The sequence below is a fragment of the Drosophila erecta genome, unplaced genomic scaffold, assembly GCF_003286155.1.
Source record: "Drosophila erecta strain 14021-0224.00,06,07 unplaced genomic scaffold, DereRS2 tig00000000-arrow-pilon, whole genome shotgun sequence".
Classification (NCBI taxonomy): Eukaryota; Metazoa; Arthropoda; class Insecta; order Diptera; family Drosophilidae; genus Drosophila; species Drosophila erecta.
In genome coordinates, this window is record NW_020825194.1 from 6,682,444 (window position 1) to 6,707,193 (window position 24,750).

Genomic DNA, 24,750 nt, shown 5'->3' on the forward strand with positions numbered 1-24,750 from the left:
AGAGTGTTGGGAGATCGATGCTTCGAGCGCTCCCCCGATGATGACGTTCGCTCTCTTCTCTCTCGACAGGTGATATGGTACGCGTGGCGGCGATCTTCGGTTCGGAGCCGAACGAAATACGAGCACTGTCGAAGTTGCTAAATCTGTGCTATTGGTCCGCCGACTTCGACGCCGATAAGAGCAGTTTGTACTCGAAGTGCAAGTAGATAGGTCGTCGCTGGTCGCTTATCGCTCGTCCGCCCCATGCTTTGGATATAACTTTACTTAAGCGGAGCAATTCGGAATGCGAAAAAAGTTTCGGAAAACAAAAGTTCAAAGCAAATAAAAAAAGTTCAAGCCGGGGCTTTAAGGCCAGCTCATCTCATTTGTCGAGCGGAAATAAGTGTTAATTGAAAAAAATAATGTATGAATCTATTTTGGCCGAACGTTACGTCAATATGTCATGTGAAAAAACAGCATAAATTTCAGTCTCACATGTGTTTTGCCTTAAATTAAAGTAAATAAAAGATTTGGAAAACCATTCCCAACTGAAATAATGGTGTCAATGGGTAGTCGCTCCGCATGACTTACCACACTTACCTGGCTTATCACTTATTACACCGCTGATAGCGGATATATTCAAATAAACATTGGAAGGAGATGGGCATACAATAAATGACAGGGACAGCTTGAGGGCCTAACCCTTGCTTAGACCAAAGTCGTCGCCCTTAGCTTGCATTTTTTTTGTGTGTATTCCGTGTTTTCTTTGCTCTTATGCTGTTTTTTCGCCACATCGTATGATGTTTCTTCTTTCCGTCGTGGCTTTTTAAGCACGTTTATCGTACCTGCGTCTCGCACTCTCTTCCCAATACATTCGATTCATTCTCTCACTTTTGTGAACTTTTTTTTGGCAAACGTTGCGTGTATTCATTCGCCTAAACTAATTATTTAATGGACGTTGTATATAAATAAGTTGGCAAATCGAACCAGAGTGAAAAGCGTGTGTGACCCACTGAGCCTAAAGTGCAATTTCTACCGTATATATTCTAGCAGCTGCAAAAGATGGCCAAAGCCTGCATGCTGCAACTCACGGATTATTGTCAAAACACCCAGTCGGAGTTACCTACAAATGAAAGTGGCAACAGCAACAGCAACAGCAGCAGCAGCAGCAGTGGCTGTAGAGAACCGTCCAAAACAAGTGGCTTCTTCTACAGCGCCAGCACACATTACCACAGCAAAGTGCAGCAGCTGATCAGCTTCAGCTTCATCTCAACGTTCCACCTGCTCTGCATCACCTGCATTCTGGGCATCAGCAAGTTCTGCAATGCGGCGGCGATAAATGCCGCCCATGTCAGCGCTGCCACGCCCACTGCCAGCGAGATAATGCAAAATCTGACCGGATCGGCGCTGCTGGAGCGTCTGAAAGCCAGTACTCTGGTGCCCACCCTCGATCAGCTGAAGCACTTGGCTCCTGCGGCAGCCAACAGCATTAGTCCTGGGACAGGATCTGGCATGGGAATAGGAAACGGAATCGGAATGGGCCACTTTGGCAGCTCCATCAACTCGGTGCTGAACGGAAATCCCTTAAAGTTCCTGAATGTGTCGGGCAAAATCGGCACTCCTTTGGATATATGTAAGTTTCAAGCCAGTTGATTTATTCCTAATCATTATTATTGAACGGAGCTTTTTTTAGCGATAAGTCGATTAGTCACGCTTCTATAAAAAATTACCTATAAATGACTCATATACATAGGTACATAAGTATTTTGTTAAAAAATTAACATTTCTCATTTAACATTAAATTTCGTGCATTTTTGAGTAAAACAAAACTGAACAAGATATAAATGTAATGAAGCCCTAAAGAAACTAATACTTATGTTGATATTTTAACAACCAGCGTAAAAACCTCCATTATATCATAGGAAAATTCATATTTGTAACAGCAAGCTCGTATTTCTAATGACGGTCTCATTGAAATCCATTAGAAAAGCGATTTTCAACCTAAATGAAAGGTGGAAAACACCTAGATTTGGCGTTTATAATCAATCTTAGTTCCTAATCACGGTTCGACTCAATTGCATCTTCTTCGATTTCTCCGAGTGTAAGGGGAGGCGGTGTTTAGTTGGTGCCGCCGCCTCTCGGATTTCTGGCGATCATGCCACCAGCCACGGCTCCATACGTATGCATGCCCAGTTTCCAGCCCGACTCCGATTTTCGCTAAGGCTCCGACTCCGACTGACGCGGCTCAAGTTTTATTTATGTGATATTTGTTGCCAGCCGAAAGCCAAAGCGTCTGGCAATGCCAGTAAACTCCACTTCCATTTCCATGTCTCAGCATTCCACAACGTCATACGATTTCCAAACTCCAGAGCTCTTCCCCATTCTCCCCCCTACCCCTGCTCCGTGCTCTTTTTTGTCGGCATAAACCTTTTACTTTCCTCTTCTTACTCGCCTCTGCGAACACTGGAATCAAAGTTCCACCAAAGTTGGGGGAAAAAACACTCAAAAGATAAAAGGGAAAAAATAAATGGTTGCATACTGCTTGGCGTGCGACATCTGGCATATAAATAAAAATAAAAAGTAGAATTTCGAATTTAGGAATTTTCTTCCAGTGTACACTCTTTGCTGGTTCTGCTTCCCCTTGTAATTATTCCGTTTTATGCTTATTTTTTGTACCGGCCGGCTTCGCTACATGAAGCGAATGGAGCGCCACTTGAAGACTTAAACTCCGGTGCTCTCGTGAAATGCACAGAGAAAATGCCGAGAAAGAGAGAAGTGGATAGAAACCGAGTGGTAAGCGATGAAAGAAGAGAACAAAAAGAGCAACAAGTGCCCGATTCTTGGAGTTTCTTGGCCTTGCACATTGGTCCACGTTTTTTTATTTATTTTTTTCAAAACGATCCCAGCACGTGGCACTGGATATTTCTCGACTTATTTTTGTATAAGCATTTGTTGTTACCACGCTGATCTTGATATTAATTTTGATTATTACTCACGCAAAATAAAATGGTAGCATTTTAAAGCTTTGACTTATAAATCTATATAATCAAAACACATAAACAGAAGATTGACCTACGCAGTAATTTTTATTCAGTTCTAGTATTTTGAATGCGACTTTTTGTAAATGATAATGAATAGGCAAGTACTTAATTTATTTATAGCTGAATAACTAAGTTTTTGATCAAATTGTAAGCACATTGTAGCAAACTAATTCAATGGAACTTAATTAGTTCACAGGGCATATCAAAGTACTTACCATTGTGAATCATGGTGTACGTCAACATTTTTAAATTCGATATGATGAATGAATAAGAAAGGGCTTTTCATATGTTCGCAGTAGGGGAATCACAAATATTTGGACTCCAAGCAAGTTTGTTTTTAATCATTAATGAGACCTTCAACTCGGCTAAAAGCGGAGGGTAAAAACGCTTCGAGCTTATGCCAACGAATGTCAAAGGTAAAAACAAAACTATAAACGCTGGGTCATGATAATAGCCATAGCTTTAAGGTTAAAAGCAGATGATTGAAAGTGGGACTAGCGAATTATAAGCCGTTGCATCATAAGATAGCTTGCCATCAATCTATGTCAAATGGATTTTAGTGCTTTTAAATGGTTTCTGGCCGAGGACTAGACACTCCTGTGACTAAATGCATTTCCGCTGTACTTGTGACAGTTTTAATATAAACCAATAACTCAGGTGCCAAATAAATCGAGAGACAGGTCTTAATCCGATTTATAGGTCATGGCATGACAGTAATTTCCGTCCAACTAAACTTGGAGTAAGCCGAAACGAAATCATTGCAAACTACTCGGCAGGACAAAATTGACAACTCTCATTTGGCAGCAAGTTTCTGGGCACGTCCTTGACAGCTTTAATGACTGCTTTTAAACTGCGACAACGTAAGTTTCCAAGGCATCGACTTCCTGGCCGAGCTGATTTATTTCAAAATCGAATTTAAACAAGTTTGCAGGCGACGATGGCGAGGCAAAAAAAAGAAAAAAACGCCTCGTCCAGTCCCAACTTGGTCGGGACATTTATAATTAACTTGGCTAATTACGCCTGGAATTTGCACGTGCTCTCTGCAACCAACTGTCCCTGATACAAACTTAGTCCCTTAACTGGAGTCGGTTGCATTACAGCCCGTCTGCCTTAATTACAAAAACATTTGCCATTATGTATAATTATGGCGCACGAAAACAACAAAAAAAAAGATTTTCTTTTGTGCTTTTGCTGAAAACTGGTTTCCAACACCAATGGAAGCCAAATAAATGCACTGCAATTGTTCGTGCTCGAGTGACAAATTTCATAAGCGATGCATGCAAAACACAATCCGACGGTCTTAACTATATCTCAATGCTGGCCTAATGAGCTCTGCCAACGAAGTGCGAGGCTCAGACCTTCGTTAGCCATCTATTTTCCCACACAGCCCAGCGAATTTCTCTTCCCTAATTGGTTTTCTATTTTCGGACATTCAATTTCGGGCAATATTACGCATACGCAGCGTTGTCGCGCCGAATTCAATTGCAAGGCAAAAAGGTGGCGTGATTTGTTGGCTAGCATTAGCTGGGCTGTTCAAAAAAATCCCACAATGTATACTACGTATGTGTGTTCCTTAGAAAATCAGTGGAATTCATTAGAAATGCACTACCCGGCGCTATATCTCACAATAAACAGATGATGACGTTGGCGAAATTCCGAACGAACATCATTCATTATTAGCAGATAGAACTGAGTCATCTTAATAGCTTTTTCGACGCTTGGCCAACAAATGTGTGAGTAATTGTTATTGTTGTTAATAATGTTGTTCGGCTGTTTTGGTCGTCAATGACGTTAGCGATCAGGCCACCTTTTTTCCCATTAAACAAAAACTGAGCAGCTACAATAACAAGACACTCGTACTGAAGCATATCGAACGAGTTTACATCTCTTGCCAACATTTAAGAGCAGTTTCAATAGTTTCTCTTATGTTTTTTTCAACGTTCGAGAGCCATTTTTCTAAGTTCAGAGTTGACGATCCCCTTCAGCGAGTGCAAACTGTACTGTAAGGTATCCAAAGCGCTCACATGATTATACAATTATTTGTTGATTATTCTTTATCGTTGTGCCAAAGGTAACCATTTTTATCAGCGCATATGTTATCTTCACAGCAGTGGAAAAAGTCACACGAAATTATTATAATTATGAGATAATAGCTTATGATATAAAAACAAAGCAACTGCAATCTATGTTAATTGCTATTCTGACTCATCTAAACTATTTTATGCATCTCCTGCTAGACTAAAAATTAAAAATTGAAACTAGCTACGTAGCTATGACTCGATTAAAATAAAAATTTATTATTCTTCCGCTTTCTTTTGAATTCAATTTATGAGTAAGTATTTCTGCAAGAAAAACTATAAAAACGATTGATAGCAAAACATTACGTTGTATTGATAAGGCATTTGGAAAACCGTAGTACTCGTATATTTTATAGTTTGATAGTATAGATAGTATATATAGTATATATATACAGATAGTGCTGTTTAGTTTTTTTTTAAAGAATGTTATTTGTCTTATCTTAAGTGTCTGGGATTCGCTTACAGATAGCCAGATAACTAGCTTATCTAAGTCGTGACTAAAAATCGAATACGTATTAAACTCAAGGGTACAAACATTACAACCATTAGGTTGAAATGCAATACAGTAATAATAAAAAACATTACAATTAAAATGCGCGAATTGTTTGGAAAAATAATATAAAGTATTATACAGGCAAGCCATGAACTTAACAGATAATAGGTCTAATGCTTTTGTTAGCACCTAATTAAGTAGCAGACCCTTACTACCCTTGGTACTGAGCCTAAAATAGTAGGATTAAAGATTAACTACATGAACTTAAGCAAACAAAGTTTTAAGACACAATTAAGTAGGCACGACACAATAAGAACTTACTTTTACTAGACTTGCACAATTATTGGCTGTTTATTTTGCCAACCCATTTGGTAGCCCATCAAAGGTCCTCAAAAGGCTTGCAACTAGTCAGTAAAAAATAAACAGCCAACAAAATAATGATTAAAATCTTTGAACCCAGTCGTAACACAATGCTATCACTTTGAACTGCTGTTTAGGTGCAAAGTGCTCGCTATCAAAATTGGCTGGCTACATATTTTATCTTAACGGATACAAGTCGGTTAATTTGCGTAATGCCATGCTGTTATTGCGGTGTAGTTGACCATGGTCGACTCAGTGATTAATCACTGACTATTAATAGGTTTGCAGGCGTAATAAGATCAGGGGGAAGGGGCTTAGGCACAATCGCCGACAACCTTTTGGGCCATTAATAAAACATTTATATTGATTTGAACTCTGATTGACTTTTGCGCTGATTTCTGTTTATTATTTCGCCCTCTTGGCTAACCAAGACAGCCCTCCTGTCATGCCCTTTGCTGTCATTGAATTAATGGTGCGAGATTTTCATGTGAAATATACTCTTGATCAGTATTTTCTTTGCTGATTGATTCCTGCTCCAAGTAAAATAAAACTGTTCAATGAACTTCGCATTAAGCATTTAATTGGCCAGTTGCCTTCGCGTTGGACGGACATTCGTGATTCTGTCAATCAAATTGGCGGCTATTACACACGAGGCAGCTGCTCCATGTTTGCACTCTTTGTGGAGCATTCCGCAAATTATTGCCCCACTGATTTAATTTGTATTAAATAGGTGGCTGTGAGAATTGGGTGAAATGCCCTGGAAATAAATGCCTGGAAAGGAAAATGATAAGGCTCTCTGCAACACATCGAAGTGAATATCAAAGAAAATCGTGTTGGGTGTAACTTTTCTAGAAACTGATACTCAATGTTTTACTCCGATTTGCTTGAGTATTTACAATTTTTAAAGCGTGAAATTTCACAAGCAAAAGTCGTTAATTAAAACTACCTTCAGCATAAACAAAACTTTAGTTATTAAGACAATCGATTCAAATGCATCACTTACTTCCGCTTACTTACCTTTGTGAATATAAATAAACTTGCCGCACAGTTGAATACGATGAGGATGAATTAGAGAAAATAATTTGTGAGTGTCCATTTACCAATTACCAGCTATAAAATGCATTTCTGGAAGCGCGAAATAAATAGCTTGCAAAAAAGGAGCTGTATAAATTCCTTTTTGGTTTATAATCCAAGCTCTGTCAAATGAATTGGATGGGGCATTCTCTTTTAATATTTATTTCAATTAAGCTACTAAACGACTCACTTAAAATGCAAATTGCATTGCACATTTACATACAGATTTGTCTACAAAAGCAATTGCTATTTCTGAGCACCAAACAAGTGCAACCCTACACACACACATACACACACACACACAAACACGTACGACAGGAGCAAACAAAACTCTTTTCATAAATTCAAAATGTGTGCGCACATTTTTAATAATTTACGGGCACTAATACAAAATTTCTATCCAGCAAAAGAATGAAAAGCTGCATCTAAAGGCAGCAAGAAAATGAATGAATGAATGAAGAAAATGAAATGAAATGAATTTATTTTTTGGCAAACAAATACACATGCTTGCATAAGGAAAATGCAAAATGCATTCGCAAGTTTAAAGCAAGAGTTAAAAATACAATCAGCGGAAAAATTTGAGGCGATGGAAGTTGGAATTTGAAGCCAGCATGTCTTGATGTTCCCATGGTAATGAACCACTAACACACTCGTCAAATGCGTGTCTGAGTTCGAGTGTGTGTGTGTGTGTGCTGTCCTCCTGGACATGTGTGCGTGCCAAGGGCAATGCATGACAGGTCTGATTTCGTAATTAAATGCGTGTGCTTCAAAAGGAGTGGACCAATGTTAGCTAGGCTGCAAGTTCTATGCCAAAGTGGTTGTATATCTTCACATTTCAACGAAAAAGTGCATATCAAAAAGCCTTCAACTTAAATACCACAAAAATAACTCATACGACCAGTTGCCCAGCTTAACATTCTGTTAAGTGCCAGCAGACAGAATGTCATGGATAATTCTGGGAAAGGGGAAAAACCTAAGCTATTGTATTGTATCGGGAATACCTTATAATATGTCTTACACTTTAAGTTGTATCTACAGAATATAATCGAACTGAATCCTAAGTCCGTTGCCTACAATGTGGGTCCACTCTTAGGAGCTCCTGTGAGTGTGCGTGACTTTTTGGGTGAGCTCGTGCGTGATTTTGACGGTGCCTAAGCAATTGTCAATTTGTGTTAAATGCGCGCAATTAAACGGTAAATGCTACGCGGATAGACCGCCTCACACACACACGCACACCACGAGACACTTTGGCATAATGGCGTCACATTAACCAAAGTCTGTTGGCCTTAGAATATTTGCTATGCAGATACATATACGTGCATATGCTAATCGGTCCAAAGACAGAAAATGAAAGACAGATTAGGGCGGCCGAGTAAAATGTCAAGTGGCCCGTAAAACGATTGATGAAGCCATCGCATCCGAAACTTTCCAACTAGCTGCCATCAAATTCTCGCTTATTAATTTCCCCCCAAAAACTTTCTGCCTTTGGATTTGGGATCCTTTTGCGGTCTGCCACAAGAAGACAAGACCGCAGAAACACCCACTTGGCCACATTCATATACATAGACATGTGTAAGCCTCGCCCTTCGGCTGGATTTCATTATTTACAAGTTTTTGTTTATTGTCAAGTCTCGGCTTTCATTAAAAGGGTTTTAAGGCTTGTCAACAAACGCCTTTTCCCGTCCCTTTCGCGCCAGACCATCGCTATCTCACTTCCTCAGTGTGTGCTTAACGAGCCAAAGTTTTCAACTTAAATTTTAGTTATGAATTTTATTAGACCCTCCCATTGGGATGTGCCAACTCCAACCGCGGTCGCCGCCGTCTCCCATTTCCGTTTAATTATAGTCTGCGGCTAACCCGAGGATTTCAACTTAATTAATTAATATGCATTTGATTTTCCAGCGCTCGGTCTGACCAACTACTGCGATGAGAAGCAGTTCCAGTGCTCCACCGGCGAATGTATCCCCATACGGTTCATGTGCGATGGCTTCTCGGATTGCCCGGACCACAGCGATGAGCGGCTGGAGGAGTGCAAGTTCACAGGTGAGTGCACAGCGGGAAAAATCCCATTAGAATGTGGGAATAAATTACGCTGATTTACGCTGATTTAAGGCCAAATGGGTTTGTTAAATTCGCAAATTAGCGTTTAAGCACTGACTGGCTTTCAATTGTGCCAAAAGTATGTTGGGTATCTCTGCATAAATAGCATTTCTTTGAGTGTGTGAATCAATATCACTGGCATTTCTGAAATAACCTGTACATTTCAGTTGAGCTTCGGTTTTTTTGTTACGAGCACGGGGTCGAGTTCATCATGGCGCTTCCTGCATTCGTGCAAATAAATCACCCAAAATTCTATAGAGCTCTGCTGCCCTTGCCATTCTCGATTTCCATTCCATACAATTTTGATCTTTCCGGCTCTGATTAGGCCTTCAATTCAGCTGTTGTCTTATACAAATACACAAATACACTCGAAAGGTTGCACAGAACCACGCACTTGAAAGAAATCAACAGCCAAAGCCGCAAAATGTATTTGCAGCCCGATTTTTTTTTTTTGTCCAATTTTTCTGTATCTTTTGCTGCTGGAGCCGTTTCAAAAGGAAAGGAAGTTTTGCCCTGCTGTTGCTTTTTCGTCTTATTTACTTGCCTATATGTGTGTGGCCATGGCCGAGAACTGGACACGGAGTAACTACAAAGTCAAGCGCTGGCTCCGCAATTGGGTTTGCTATTGGGATTGGGATTTAAAGGATGGACGGAGGTCCTGGTCCTGAAAACCCAGCTGTTGCCTGCGAACTACGTGCGCTCTCGCTCTAATCTGTTGTCAGTCATTTGTAGTTTTTCAATTTAGAAATGTCACAGAACTAACCATTTACTTCGCTCTGCGTGTGCTGTTTGCCCTAGTATTGGTTTTGGTGTTTTGGTGTTTTTGTGCTTTTGGGCTTTTGTATGTTGGCCATTTGTTTGGCTTCGCTGTTGAGTAAGTAACAACTGGCTGTTTATTTAGTGTCATGTAGGCAGGACTAGAAATTCCCAAATCCCCGTGGCTCCCCGAGTTTATTTTCATTTAATTTTTACACTCTGCGTGTGTGTGCTGTGTTTTTTTTTTTTTCTCTTTTTTTATTAGCCACTCTACATTTAATTTAAGTTTGGTTAGCAGACCAGTCTGTTTCAATCCACGGTTGGTTGGTTTCGTTTGGCCTGGGGCTTCCCAAAAAATTTAACATTGCCTACTTTCGGGCAGCAGTGCTCAAACACTGCCAGCCGTAAATATTGGGCACGGACTTGGGTTTGGGGCTTAGTAGGCTGTAAGCACAGCAACCAGCTGAGCCGCAATTATATATAGTATAGAGGGTCTTATGTCGAGCACACGCCTGGTAAATTACCAACAACCCAGTTCCAGTTGCAGTTCCATTCGAGTTGAGTCTAATTGGAGGCACTGCACTCAAGTCAAGTGTAATTTAACTAAGCCATTGCATCAGCTTTGGGTGATAAACTGAACCAGCTCCCAAATCCTCAAGCCCAATGGATGTAATCACTCAAAGAATGAAAAGCTTACTGCAACTTGATTGCTTTAAGTATTCAATAAGTCATGTGGGCACAAAGTGTTTATCACCAACACAAATATGTAAATATTGTACAAATATTCTGATAAGCTGAATTTGTCAAGTTACTTGTCAATTCAAGTATAATTTTTCCTAATAAAATGCTAGTACACAGGAAAAAGTGTGCTTGTACATTTGTAATTGAAGGTATTTCCCACAATTTTTGCTTATAATAAATATTTCCAAACGATCGGTTTTTAGGTATTTATTTTATAACCTTAAAAAAAAATCAGTTCAATTAAAAGACGTTAAGCTTTTAATCAACCGCACAGTCGGGTACCCACAAATAATGCGTAGCCCACAACAAGGAAATCCAGATTAAACTTGACCCAAAACTTGTAATAAGTTCTATGCAAATGCAGTTCAGACGGATCTGTAGCTTATAATCGAGGAGAATACAGTAGACGAACCTTATCAGTGAACTTAGGCGTCGAAATATAGGCGTCGTTAGAAAGACTTGAGATTATTTATTAGTGGCATAGGGTCACTGGGTTTTCTTGTTTTGACAAATTTCAATAGAATTGCGCACATGAATATAGATTTTAGATTCATTTGGATTATACGGAAAATGCCTGCGAGTCCTAAACTCACTCATTTCCGAGTTATTTCTGAGTGAAAGCTTTGGCCGGGACTCTTATCAGTCCGTGTACAAGCTTCTGCCGCGGAGTCTGCGAAATACTGGATGCCACTACATCTGTTCAGCATCCGACGAGGACGAAACACAATTCAGTTTGCTTCGAGCTCTGCAAAGAAACGGACGTGTGTGCTCTGCGGCCAGGATAACTGAGATTTCAGGACTCCGAGGCGGCAAAATAAAAACAGTTCCGTAAAGGACAAGTCGGGAGGGATTTTAAATATAGTGTGCACAATTCGTCAAGTTCATAGTGATTTGCAAAGGCATACTTTTAGCAAATTAGATATTTAAACAAATTTACTTAAATAAATTTAAATAAACAGCAGTTGTCGGCCAGCAAAAATCAATGGCAAGGCCAAATTGTGCCGACAAACGGCAGCAGACAGATTGAAAACAGTTTGCTGGCGTCTCTTTGGCGGCAACATCAAAAGGCAGCAGCGCTCAAAGCAACAGCAGCTTTTCCTCCAAAACGCAAGCTTTTCCGCAGGATAACTCTCTCTGTGTGTGTGTGTTTCCTTTTCCGTTTTTTGTGTTTTTTTTCACGCTTCTGCGCGCCACTTTTTATTACATTTGTACTTGGACCTCTCTTTTTGGGCGCATCTCTTACAAACGCTCTTCATGGTCTGGCACAATTCTGTTGAGGTTCAGTCAAGATTTGTTTTGCATTGCATTGCATGAACTTGACACCGAACCCGAATGCACGCCCTTTCAACTGAAGAAGCATCTTGAATTGCAGTCCAGCTTAATCACAATTAATCTTCACACATCAAGCGCACTTTAATCTGTTATGATTGGTTTTAAACCTTATTAATTTATATTTCAAATTCCCAGTTGTGTGAGAGCTTGCGAGTGTCATAATTTTTATCGGCATATCAAAGGACGACATTGCTATTGAATACAAACACTCAACTCGGCATAATTCATTTTCCTTAAAAAAATTGTTATACGCGAGGATTATGTGAATTTCTGAAAGCGCAAACACATTAATAAAAATTCAACAAAAATTTGACAAGTAGACAAAAAAGTGGCTTAATCATGGCGTTAAATGCGTGGAAAAACTGTGAATACTGACAAAAACAAAAGGGGCAACATAAAACACAATTAATAACTTTGCCAGGTGAAAATACATGTATATGAAGTTCAAAATGTTGCACACTTTGATCAAATTTAACTATTCATCTTTAAAATGTAACAAAAAATAAAAAAAATAATTAAAATAGCTAAAACACGCGAAACAACCGCAATCCATTAAATAGTTAACCAAACCAAATTAACCAGTGGAATTGCACACAATATTTACAAATATTTAAAAGCAACTACTTCGATAGAAAAAAGTACATAAGTTTAGTGGCCACGACTGAGAGGAAAAACTTTAGTGACTTCGTTGAATATGAAACCAATTAAAATGACATTTTCGCCGAATAAATAAAATAAGCATATTATTCGTGAGCGGAATACAGTTGCTTGCTTTTGAGTTACTGCCACTGCTGTTGGCCATTCTGATGCTATGATGATGTTTCCGGTTGCCATTTTTGCTGGCAGACCACTTGACTGCCATTTAAAATAATTATGATTACACGTTCGCAACAGAGAGCCCAGTGCAAACATTCGCGCGACGACAAACCCGAATAAACAGTAATTTAATTTAATAATTCAGCGGAGCACTTAGGCAAGAACATTATCACACTGCCGTGCAGTGTACAGTAGAGCCTCCAAAGAACCAACATGGGACCAATACGCCACATCCTGGGCGCCTCCTTCCTGCTGCTCATCGCCGGATTAGTGCCGCACCACGCCTCCAGACTCGACGTAATGGGTATGATGGGAAAGTCTGTTATGGTTGTGGAACGATAATTCCCGCAAATCAGATTATCATTCAGAATGCGCTGGTTTTCCCTTACTGCTAGTTCTTTCATATACTTTTTAATGCCGATCTATAACGAACAAAGGGCAATCTCACTACAATATATCTCCTTAAACACTTCCTATGCCTTTGTGTAAAAATATTATTAATGTAGGATGCAGAGGCAAGGGGAAAGCCAATAAGCCTCCACTATTCAAGTATATCTTAAGGCTGACATTATTCCACTTGTCCATTATCTTAATAATGTAAATTCCCAATGAAGCTGAATGAATGAAACCCAATCGGGAAATGCTCGGTGCAAGTTTATCGCTATCAGGGCCAGTACCCATTAAGCGCTTCAAGTGAGTTTCAATTTACTGTTATTGTCCGTGCGCCGTAATCGTTGAGTGGGTGTTATCCCTTATGCATGGGCGTGGCACAGTGGGTGGGCGAAAATCGATGACAATTCCACGGAGATGACAAAAAATGACAAAAAAATGTCTTAGCAGGCCGTAAGTAAATAAATAACTAAACTGTGCATGGCCATTAACAACAGAGCTGATCTAAGACATTGGAGGAGCGCAAAGTGCCGCTTTCCCTTGGCGTTGCTCATACGCCGTGTTGCCCACATACACCGCATTACCCATACGCCGCGTAAACAGCGAGAGACAAAAGACGACAGACGCCGTAAAACGCTTCCCGACTTTTAAGCAGCTTTTATAGCATGTGGTGTGGATGCCACACATATTGGTCATGGGCATGCTAGTGCTCGATATCGGGAGCATAAATATTCATGCAGCACATTTGAAAAGAGGAGACAGCTGATAAGCCTGCCAGCCAGCCAGGGAAAAAATCGAAGAAAATAATGTGACGAAGCAGGAGCTGAACTCGTATATGTGTATTTTGTGTGCGCCGAGTGCGGTGCTTAGATAAGTTCACTCACATATCCTTGGCCTTGTTCCTTGCCCCCAATCCGTGTGCCTTTCCGAAAGCCATAAATTATGTATTCCGCACATTTTTAAGCGCAGCAATCCATCGAATTGGCTGGATCCTAAGTTGGCCAGGAATTCACAGAAATGGGAATTACGTTTCGAATACTTCACAGCGCAATCTATTCTTTTTTTGCATTCCGCGAATCAATTTGTTTGTGTCGCTTCCTGGAACAAGTTTACTTAACATATAAATGGGAAAGACATTTAAAGTGCGATTGCTCGGTCCAAAATTGTTCAACAATTGCCAAACCAAGTGTAACATAAACTTTGCCTCATTAGAGCGACTCGCAGCCTCTGTTCTGCGAATGATTTATGATGCCGACAGTGTCTCATGTAGACCAGACCAAAAGCAAACCCTTAGCTGCCCCATTTGACTGCTTTTTTTTCTGTTTTTTATTGAAATACTTGAGGCGAAGTACAACTTCAATAAAGTGGAAAAAGGTGCCATAAACAACGAGCGGCGAGCCTTTTTTTACGACACAACCCGCTGTGTGCGGAAGCAGATACTTCTCTAAACAACGGCCGAAAATAAATAAATAAAAAACCGGATGGGGAAAACAATTGTAAACAGTGAAAAAGGAAAATCCCCCTAACTGTGGCACAAATTTTTCATTTATTTATTGAGACGAGACAGGCGGAGAATGGACAGTGAGAGATGAGGGTCCGGTGGAGTTTTGGGGAAAAGTGAAATTCACTTTCGCATTTCTCGTATATTTTTTCTTTTCGCTTGCCTTCCGCCGTTTAAATGAATCGGACAATTCAATTTATGCTCTGCCAGACAGACAAACTTCATTAGGACATCTCCTTGCCAAGGAAACCAGGAATCAATAAAAGTAATTTCATGTTATATTTCTGTCTGTGCGGCTTTGTTTTTCTATGAACGTGCATATTAGATTTGAAAAGTGCTTAAGCTTAGCCAACTTAATTCATGCAAAATATATTTTTGCACAAAAAGGCAGCTGGAAAGGATATTGGAAAACGGCAAATACCAGAAAACTTTTAATGCGCCAAATCGATGAATGACCGCAAAAAACTTTTCCCCCATTTCCCGTGGACACTTCCCAAGTACAAGGCAACTTTTCTAGCACTAAGCTTTCGGCCCGTAAATGAGCTTGGGGACTGTTGTCCTGGAAGAGGAGCAGGCGAAGGACCTGCATTGTTAGCAAACTTTGTCGAGGTTAGTTCTCGGTGTCTGTATGGAAAGTTTCGATGTATTTGCTTTGGCCTAAGTCGACTGACTTTGTCACTTTTGTTGTCGCCAGTTGGGAACCTCAATTTGTGATAGCCCCCTCGTCCCTCGTCCCTCGTCCCGATGCCAAAGTGTTGCACGGGAGTGTCATAAATATTGGCGTGCATTCAAATTCGCCGCCAGGTGTGCCATTCATTATCGCACGTCGTATCGTCAGATTTTCACCTCTCGGCGAAAGGACCTTAAATGAATTGCACAATCTGCAGTATCGGGGGCATCGGGGGTATCGGATGGCCGCGTACGCCCATGCTAAGGGGAATTAAGAGCCTGTCTGGCAATAACACCACACTTTCCCGCCCACTTGTAACACCCCGAATATCCCATACCCATTGCCCCACGATGTCGCGACGCGGCAGACTGTAAATAATGAAGTTTGCATCTGGGTGGCAAGTGGCAAAGCAGCTGCGAAAAGTGCTTTTAGGCACAGGAACAAAAAATGCACACATTTAGTTTGATATATGTACATAAGCCAACAAACTTTTGGCCAAAGATCACCAGCGACAATTTGCATAAAAGCAAGGGAAAACATGTAGAAAGCATAAAATAACCTACGATTTATTTTCTTTATTTTTTATCTGTTATCCATTTTCTCACCGTGTAACAAAGCAAAACAAATTGCTCGTGCGAAATGTCTATTTGTGCATTAGCTCAGAATAATGTCCTTAATTCCGTGTGTAATACTCTGGCGATGACAGAATATTTGTGGTTTCATAAATAAATCATTGAGATGTATACATTTAGCATGAAAGACTTGTACAAAAATCAGAAAGGCACTTAAATTAACACTACGCCAGACAAGAATTTGATAACAAATATTCAATCATTCCCTTTGACCCCCGTTGATGCGTTAGCTCATTAAGCCCAGACTAAATCAAACCGAAACCAGACTATAAGCCAACCAGACCCCGGGAAACTAATCCCCCATCCAAACCCATTTTAATGTTCTTTTTTGGCGCTAAATGCCGCTGTCTAGGTAAATACGCCCCAGAACGTTTTCGCCATTCCAGCTCACTGTTTCCATTTCCCAGTCTCGCAGTTTCCCAGTTTCGCAGTTTTCCCCGATCCCCGATCCCCAAACGCAAAACGCAAAACGTGATGCGCATTTTTCGCACTGCGGCGGCTGTATGTCTGAGTCCCCTGGGTTTTGGCTTCCACATTGGGCGGGGCTTTCGGTTTGGGGCTAAATGGGGACTACTACAGCTTGTGCCGGAGTTTGTACTGCCACAAAAGTTGCGCTTAAGTTTATGGCAAGCGAATCCCGGGCGAGTGGGGGAAAACTTCACCCAGCGGAGCAGCCAGGGATCCCCTTAAAGTCATGTCAAACCAAATGCAGATGTCATTCAGAGGAATTCGCTTGTATTAAGCGCCAAATTGTCTGCACTCTGGCAGAAGCTCACAAAAGGTGCAAAGTAGAGGAAATGCCAGACACAAGCAGTAAACATTTAAAATGTTTAATATTTTTGCACAGAAATAAGCTAATCATGTAAAATGATATTCCAAGTTTAAGAAACAGATAACTTCTTCAAGCAGTAGCATGCATCACATTCGCCTGTCAATTGGTTAACAAGCCAAGCCTAACTTGATCAGCAATCCTTTTATCTCCTAATTGCATTACCATCACTCAGCCAGCCACACAAATTGTTTTCCTAGCACCAAAGCATCCTGAAATAATAGGAATATCCTTTGGCCCTTTGAAAGTAACATCTAAACGAGCAAAGTCATAAAATAAAGTATGCATAAAATGGCAGAAAACTATTTCCACTAAAGCATAAAACAAAAGCTGAATCGGAAGCCGCAGGAACATAAAAATCACATTTATTTTTGACACACTTAACCATTCGAGCATTAAAAGTTTGAAAGCCCTGCTCTGCATAAATGTTTAGATACATTTATGTATATGCATAGATATATTTATGGGAATGGGGGAATATTCTATCGCAGCCATTATCTCCAGCAGTTATGTAAAATTGATTTCAAACGTTTACCCTTGCAGAATCGACTTGCAGCCAGGACCAATTCCGGTGTGGCAACGGAAAGTGCATTACAAACAGATGGGTCTGCGATCGGGAAAACGACTGCGCCGATGGAAGCGACGAAGCGATGTCCCTGTGCCGTAAGTGTTCAGCCATTATCTTTGATATACACAGTAGATATCGGCTATAGGCGATTGAAAACGTGATTGAATCGGTACACTTTTGGCCGAATTGAATCAGAGTTCAAATGGTTTTTATAGTGCACTTCCCTGTGGAAGTGTCAACTCTTAAGATTAATTTTTTGAAATCCCAATAACCGAAAATACTTGCATGACAATGTGCACAGTGGGCCTTTGTGCCTATACCATGGTGATGTGTAATAATGGTGAGCAATGTGTACACCGGGAATTCATGTGCGATGGCGACGAGGACTGTCGCGACGGATCCGACGAGTGGAATTGTGGCAGTAAGCTAAGAAGAATGAATTATTCCATCCCACATTTGCATACTAACCGGAGGATTTGTCCATCACTAAAACGAGCAAGAACGAAAAGGCAGAGTCACTTAATCGAAATTTAAATGCTTGGAAGACCTCTGGGATCTGGGATCTCGAAAGGACTTTATGACTTTGGGACTGGGACTGACCAGGCCATAAATTAATGTCACTTCTTGCGGACAATATCGCGACGTGACCATCGGCGGAACTAATTTGTATTTATGCATTAGGCCCACTTTGACTCACTTTTCCGTTTTGGGCGTAGTTTCGGCTTTTCACTCACTTTATTTCTCGCATTTTTCTTGCCGCCGAGTAACTTGCTTAGTGGTTTATTGTCTGTGACACAATTTTCCAACTACATAAAGAGAGTGCCGGGCGAAGGATAGCAGGGAAAATGTTTTTATGTCGTACGGAATTTCAGCGCTGTAATTGAAAAAATGATGCGATTTTTATGATGTTATCCTTGATGAAAATAAAAACCGGTAATCAAAAGCCGAACGCAGCGCCAAATTGAGCCTGTGGTTTATACGCGGGGGGAGTCGTGGTTCAGTGGTCGGCTACCAGGATGTACACTGCTGGCCAAAATACTAGCACTCCCAGTTATTTCCATTCATATTTTAACAAATAAATGTTGTTCTATATTAAATTTCCAAAACGTAATCAGCTTGGTAGTATAAAATTAAAATTAAAATATAGCTTATATTTTTCTGACTTCCACACTGTTGCGCTGATCACAACTGTGTGTTGTGTGAGCATTAAGCTTCGTCTGCTCATGTGAATGGATGTGTGTGCCTTTTTATGACTTTTATGTGCTTTAAAATTGTCATCAAACCCTGTTGACATTTCTGCTTTTACCCAGTTACCCTTGTGAATCTTAATTTAACTCGCTTTTCGGGGACAAAAATGTTCAGCTCACTGCTGCGGATTTCTCTCTACAGAAGTGTTCTTTTCAGTTATGGTGCCCGCCCCGTTTATTTAATTCCATTTAACACTCCGCTCGGACTCTTCATTTCTTTGTTTACCATTATGGGAAAAGCTTGGCTGCCCATCTCGCAAAGGGGCCCAAGGGGGGTGGGGATAGCCGAACAATAAACAAAACGCAAACTGCCCCACAAAGGCATTAAGCTTCATTGGCTTTCAAGTGCCCGAGAGCTGAAGGCGGCGATGGGGGCGTGGCCACTGCACTGGGCCAGGACATGTCTTGTACATGGTCTAAAAAGCATTTTAAATAAAATTAAAATCAAATTGCAAGTATATGGGTTTTGGCGTCAGATAACAAGAAAATGCTATTGAATACAATGCCAAAGTTCTGCCAGGATGTGTGTGCGTTGAGGAAGGAGATCCAGAGCGGAGCATCCTTGGCGGTCCATTGACTGTGACCCCACGATAGCAAATTGATTCTGCCAGGACTCACAAAAGCCCATTGGAAGCCAAGTTGGAAGCTGTGTCCCTATGGACACACGAGAATGAAACGTCCATTCAGCCAAGTAGTTACCTTCGAATGGAAAGTTCCATATATACTTACGTACATATAGTTATGTGGAAGGACCCCAGGCGAATATTTTCCTCACCAGCAATGGAGAATTTAATGAAGCCATAAATTATGGTGGGCGAAATGATATTGGATAATTGAATTTATATCAGGCGCACGGTGAACGGGGCAAACGAAATCATCGAAAAGTATTTTCAACTGAATATGAACGATGCTTAACAGAAAATGATTTTAATTATGGAAAATGTAAGAGAAAGTCAACTTATCCCATAATTGTGAGGAAACCATATTCCCTGAAATGTAATTCACTGGACACCCGATGGAGCAATTATAAAATAAAGCTAGAAGTGCTGCTATGGAATACATGAATTTAAAGGACATTTAAATAGACCAATTACAACGAATACATTTACGAGAAATATAGCTATAACATAACTTAAAATTAAATGGCAATTTTTTTATTTATTAAAGGAATATATATAAAAACAAAAATGACCCTAAGGTGGTTAAATATTTTCGAGGCATGCTAGCAATTTCAGTAAATATTCAGCAGCGAACGACGAGTAATTTCAGTAAGCTGGTCACAGTAAATTCCAATTACAAGCATATCACGCATACGACCCGTGGTACATGCTAAGCAGCCGCCAAAAATGGCGAATACCAAGAAGAGAATAATAATAAATTAATTTATTTGCAACGATGTCAGAAATTTCCGCCGTACGCAGTGCACGTGTAAACGGTAAACAAATAGACGGGATGAAGGCAGGAAAACGGAGGGAAGGAAACTAAGGAAGGCGGAGGTAGACAAAACGCCAAAAAGCATATTCAAATGTGTGGCTCAGCCATGAGATTTTATTGCCAACGCACACACACACACACACAGAGTAACCGCGGCGCTGTATGTACATAATCATATCAGGGGAAATCACTCTCACACACACGCACACACGGCGTGAAACAAAGGACCGTGTGGTAGGCAATGAAAGAGAGAAAGAAGGCGAAAGAAAGCACAAAAGCGAGGCGCCAAGAACTGGCATACTAATACGCATTAAGGGTTAAACACAAGCGTTTTAATGCGCCAGTGTGTGTGCGTGTCTGTGAGTCTATGTGGCTGTGTGGGAGTGTTGTCAGCTTTGTTTAATGTCCGTTCCTTTGGCAAGGATAACTTCAATGGAACTTTCAGAGTGTGAGTGTGTGCGATAATTGCTTTAATGCATACGCATGTGTGCGTTTTAACTTTATGGAGTGTTGGCTGATAATGTCTTAATTACTGCCTAGATAAAATGCCAACTGTTTAGCCCCCGAATGGCTGTTGGTTGTGACAGTGTGGTGTATGTGTGTGTGTGTGTGTTGGCATGACAACTATGTTTATCACTTGGAGCCCAAATCGCTTGCTGCCCCACCCCCTCTTATACGGCAGCTGCTTATAAACTTAATTACAGGACATCCCTCGCTTGCCTTTAAGGAGCGTTTCCTATCTCAGCAAGACCAAGTCCCATTAGCTAGACAGTTAGTGGGCTTTTTTCCGGGGTCCTTTATGACTACAACCTTGAGGGAGGTACTCTGGATTTTGTTTCATGTTTCAGCCGCCATGGCTGGCATTATTTAATTTTCTTTAATAATAACAAAATATATTCTTAAAAATATCAATTCTTAATTTTCCTTTTCTAGCAATTGCTTACGTATGAACAAAATACCCAACTGGCTTACTCGTTGTAGCTGTGTATTAAAGCGTTGGCACTCAAAACGAATTTTTCCTTGATCTCGATCTTTTTAGGAAGCTTAACATGCTCGCCCGAGCAGTTTGCCTGCAAGTCGGGCGAGGGCGAGTGCATTCCCTTGTCCTGGATGTGCGATCAGGCCAAAGATTGTCGCGATGGAAGCGATGAGGCGCAGTGCAGTAAGCCAAAACCAAATATTTCTTAGCTCTCCCTAGCCTGCTTTGCTTGGTGTTGGATAATAATAACTGAAATTATTGTAGAACTTTCCCTGCTTTGGTGTTGGTTGCTATTTATATCTAGATACTACAATGCACTTTTCCCTGCACTTGAATGTGCCATGAGCACATGTCCCTGAGACTTGTGTTGTGTCCTGGCGAAGCTCGTATGCAATAATGCACAAATATTTACGCACACACAGAGGGAAACACTTTGGTTTTCTGTGTGTGCGCTATTTCTGTTGTTGTCACATCCCCTACCTCCCCCTTTTCTATATGCTTTCTTAGTTTGTCGGCAATCTTTTGTAATGGTGTAGGCTTTTCCACATCCCATCCATACGCCCACTAACCACAATCACCAAATCCTCCCCCGAAATGCCATAGTGAATTAAGCTAATCATTGGCGTCATTGGCAGATATGACGTGTCGCTCCGACGAGTTCACCTGCGGCAATGGACGCTGCATCCAGAACCGCTTCAAGTGCGACGATGACGACGACTGCGGCGACGGATCGGATGAGAAGAACTGCGGGGACAAGCTCAAGTGCCAAGCCCATGAGTTCACTTGCAATAGTGGCATGTGCATTCCCAATCAATGGGTTTGCGATGGAGAAGCAGACTGCAGGAATGGCGAGGATGAGATGGTGAGTAGACTAAACCAAAACACACACTTGTATTTTGAGCCAATCTTCAAGTTAACAAAAACAAGTTAGGAATAAAATGAGCATGCAAGATATTTATTTTTCCGTGTAAGGCCCGAAAATCTTTTCCCTCACCTTCAACGTGCAATGAAAATTGATATGAGCACATTATCAAACCACATACACACAAACAGAGATAGATGGCAAGTTGTTTAACAGCCCTCGCATATAAATATGTATTTATATGGAGCAAGCTAGGAAGCATAAATTATGCAAGACGCGAGCATTATTCAAAACTGGCAACGACGACGAGGACCATGTCGGCAACTGTTTCCCATAAACATTTATATGTATGACGCATGGCTTTTGTTGTCCGTTGGGTGGTGCCCGAAATTGCATGGCTCCGAATAGCAATAAAAACAGTGCAGAAACTGTCCAAGCAGATCGTAAAAGAATACTCTTTTCCACATATACTGAGTATATATTTTATAATAATTTTTAAAGCAAAAAATCGTATTAAATATCTTAACCTGTTTAATTGTTCTGACAATAGATAAAAAAATGTTAAAATGCTATAAGCTGCATCACAGAAATATTACACATAATCGAAACACTACACAATAACCTTTAAAAATGCCTTTAATTAAATTTGTAAAAATAAACTGGCTATTTACACACAAGTACTCCTTTTCAAAGCGTATAAAATGTGGAAAATGCTTTCTGGCATCTCCTAAAAGTATGCAGTACAAAAAATGCAGGCAATGGCCACAGGGTCCTCTATATAAGTGTGCATGTACGTATGCTCGCGTGTGTGTGTGTGTGTGTGTGTGCGTGCTGGTGCATAAGGGCTTTGCGTGTGCGAGTGTGTGTTTGTGAGCCGGGCTTAGCTGCCTGAATATTTGGTTGGCACTTAACAAGAAAAGCAAACTGTTGTAGCAGCAGTAAAGTTAACTTCCTTTATCCTCGCCACGGGTAGAGATTCATCCTTTAAGGCGATGTCTTGCCTGTGGAAGGGACGACCTTGTGCAAAGCTTAGCATTAAGCGCTGACTTTTAACTAAATGACATATTTATAATATCATTTTTTATCTTTTTAGCATAACTGCACCGTCGATAAATTTAACTTCTGCCAAAGTCATGAGTTCCAGTGCTCGGATAGGATCACCTGCCTGGAAAAATCCTGGGTTTGCGATGGCGACCCAGACTGTCCCGATGGCGAGGACGAGTTGCCCCCTAACTGCGTTAAATTGGCCTGTCGTCCGGATCAGTTCCAGTGCGACGATCACACCTGCATCTCCGGCTTTCTGACCTGCAACGGAGACAGGGACTGTGCGGATGGCAGTGATGAGAAAGACTGCAACATCGCTGCGGCGCCGAAGACTTGCAATGCCACCAGCGAATTCGACTGCGGCGGTGGCCTGTGCATCGCGAATGCCAAAGTATGCGATCGCAGGAAGGACTGTCCGAATGGCGAGGACGAGCCGGCTGGAAAGTGTGGCATCAACGAGTGTTCGCTGAAGAATGGCGGCTGCATGCACAGGTGTGTGAATCTGGAGGTGGGCTACCGCTGCGAGTGCAACGAGGGCTACAAGCTGGATGCCGATCAACACACCTGTGTGGACATCGATGAGTGCCAGACTCCTGGCATTTGCTCCCAGGTATGTGTCAACGAGATCGGAGCCTTCAAGTGCGAGTGCGAGGCGGGCTACATGAGAATACTGAAGAATCACACCAGGTGCAAGGCCGGCGAGGGACATGCCTCGCTGCTTTTGGCCCGGCGACATGACATCCGGAAAATAGCACTGGATCGACCGGAAATGACCTCCATAGTGAATAGTACAAAGTCAGCCACCGCTCTCGATTTTGTGTTCCGCACGGGAATGATCTTCTGGAGCGATGTGACCACTCAGAAAATCTACAAGGCGCCCATTGATGAGGGTAATGACAAAACGGTGGTGCTGACAAAGTCATCGGTGACCTCGGATGGCCTGGCTGTGGACTGGATCTACAACCATGTCTACTTCACGGACACCCACAAGTGCACCATCGAGCTGACCAACTTCGAGGGCAGCATGGGCAAGGTGCTGGTGAAGGACTCCCTGGACATTCCGCGCTCCATTGCCTTGGATCCCATCGAGGGCTGGATGTACTGGTCCGACTGGGGCGCCTCTCCCCGCATCGAAAGGGCGGGCATGGATGGCTCCCACCGCACTGCCATCATCACCTACGATGTTAAGTGGCCAAACGGCATCACATTGGACCTGGTTCAAAAGCGCCTGTACTGGGTGGATGGCAAGTTGAACACCATCTCGTCGGCGAATTACGATGGCTCGCAAAGGCAGCAGGTTCTCTACTCCACCGACTATCTGAAACATCCCTTCTCGATCACCACCTTCGAGGACTACGTCTACTGGACCGACTGGGACAAGCAGGCCGTCTTCAAGGCGAACAAGTTCAACGGATTGGATGTGGAGCCCGTCACAGCGACGCATATGGTATGTGTATTTCCCCATTTTTTTGGGGAATTTTTCAAGTCTAAGTAAGCAAGAAAAAATGCTTAGTTTTGACAGCACATTTCCTGTTAAATGTAATACAATCTATTGACATGTGACCTTAAATATGTAAATGTTATCACATCGTCACTTGGTACCATGCATAAATAATCCAAATAGATGGGAATTAACATGTTACGCAGCATTTGGTTTTCTTATCTGAGCTAGTGCCATGTACCAAACAGAAATTCATTATTTATAAGTAATTTATAGTTTATAGTTATAAGTAATATTTTTGTAAATATTTTTGAAACAGGAAAATGCCAAGATGTAGCGCATTTGGAATATTTATATTCAGGTTTCTCTAAAAAGTACTGGTA

General features: G+C 41.3%; 1 protein-coding gene across 11 annotated transcripts in view; it reads left to right on the plus strand.

The window, feature by feature from the left end:
* Window positions 1–137: 137 nt before the first annotated feature.
* LOC6554291 (very low-density lipoprotein receptor) overlaps window positions 138–24,750 on the plus strand; it is a 32,025-nt gene continuing 7,412 nt past the window's right edge. For 5 of the 11 annotated variants that reach the window (XR_003407618.1, XR_003407619.1, XM_026976150.1 and 2 more), the window contains exons 1-7: window positions 138–403; window positions 1,030–1,612; window positions 8,928–9,068; window positions 17,336–17,455; window positions 21,081–21,203; window positions 21,656–21,882; window positions 22,976–24,373. Coding sequence is in view for 9 of the 11 variants with exons in the window: in XM_026976150.1 (XP_026831951.1) it covers window positions 1,042–1,612; window positions 8,928–9,068; window positions 17,336–17,455; window positions 21,081–21,203; window positions 21,656–21,882; window positions 22,976–24,373 (2,580 nt within the window). In the remaining 2 variants the exon portion in view is untranslated. Of the gene's footprint in view, window positions 404–1,029; window positions 1,613–8,927; window positions 9,069–11,293; window positions 11,446–12,848; window positions 13,075–17,335; window positions 17,456–17,661; window positions 17,782–21,080; window positions 21,204–21,655; window positions 21,883–22,975; window positions 24,374–24,750 lie in introns of those variants that run through there. The other 6 variants (XM_026976156.1, XM_026976153.1, XM_026976154.1 and 3 more) reach the window with 4 other exon arrangements.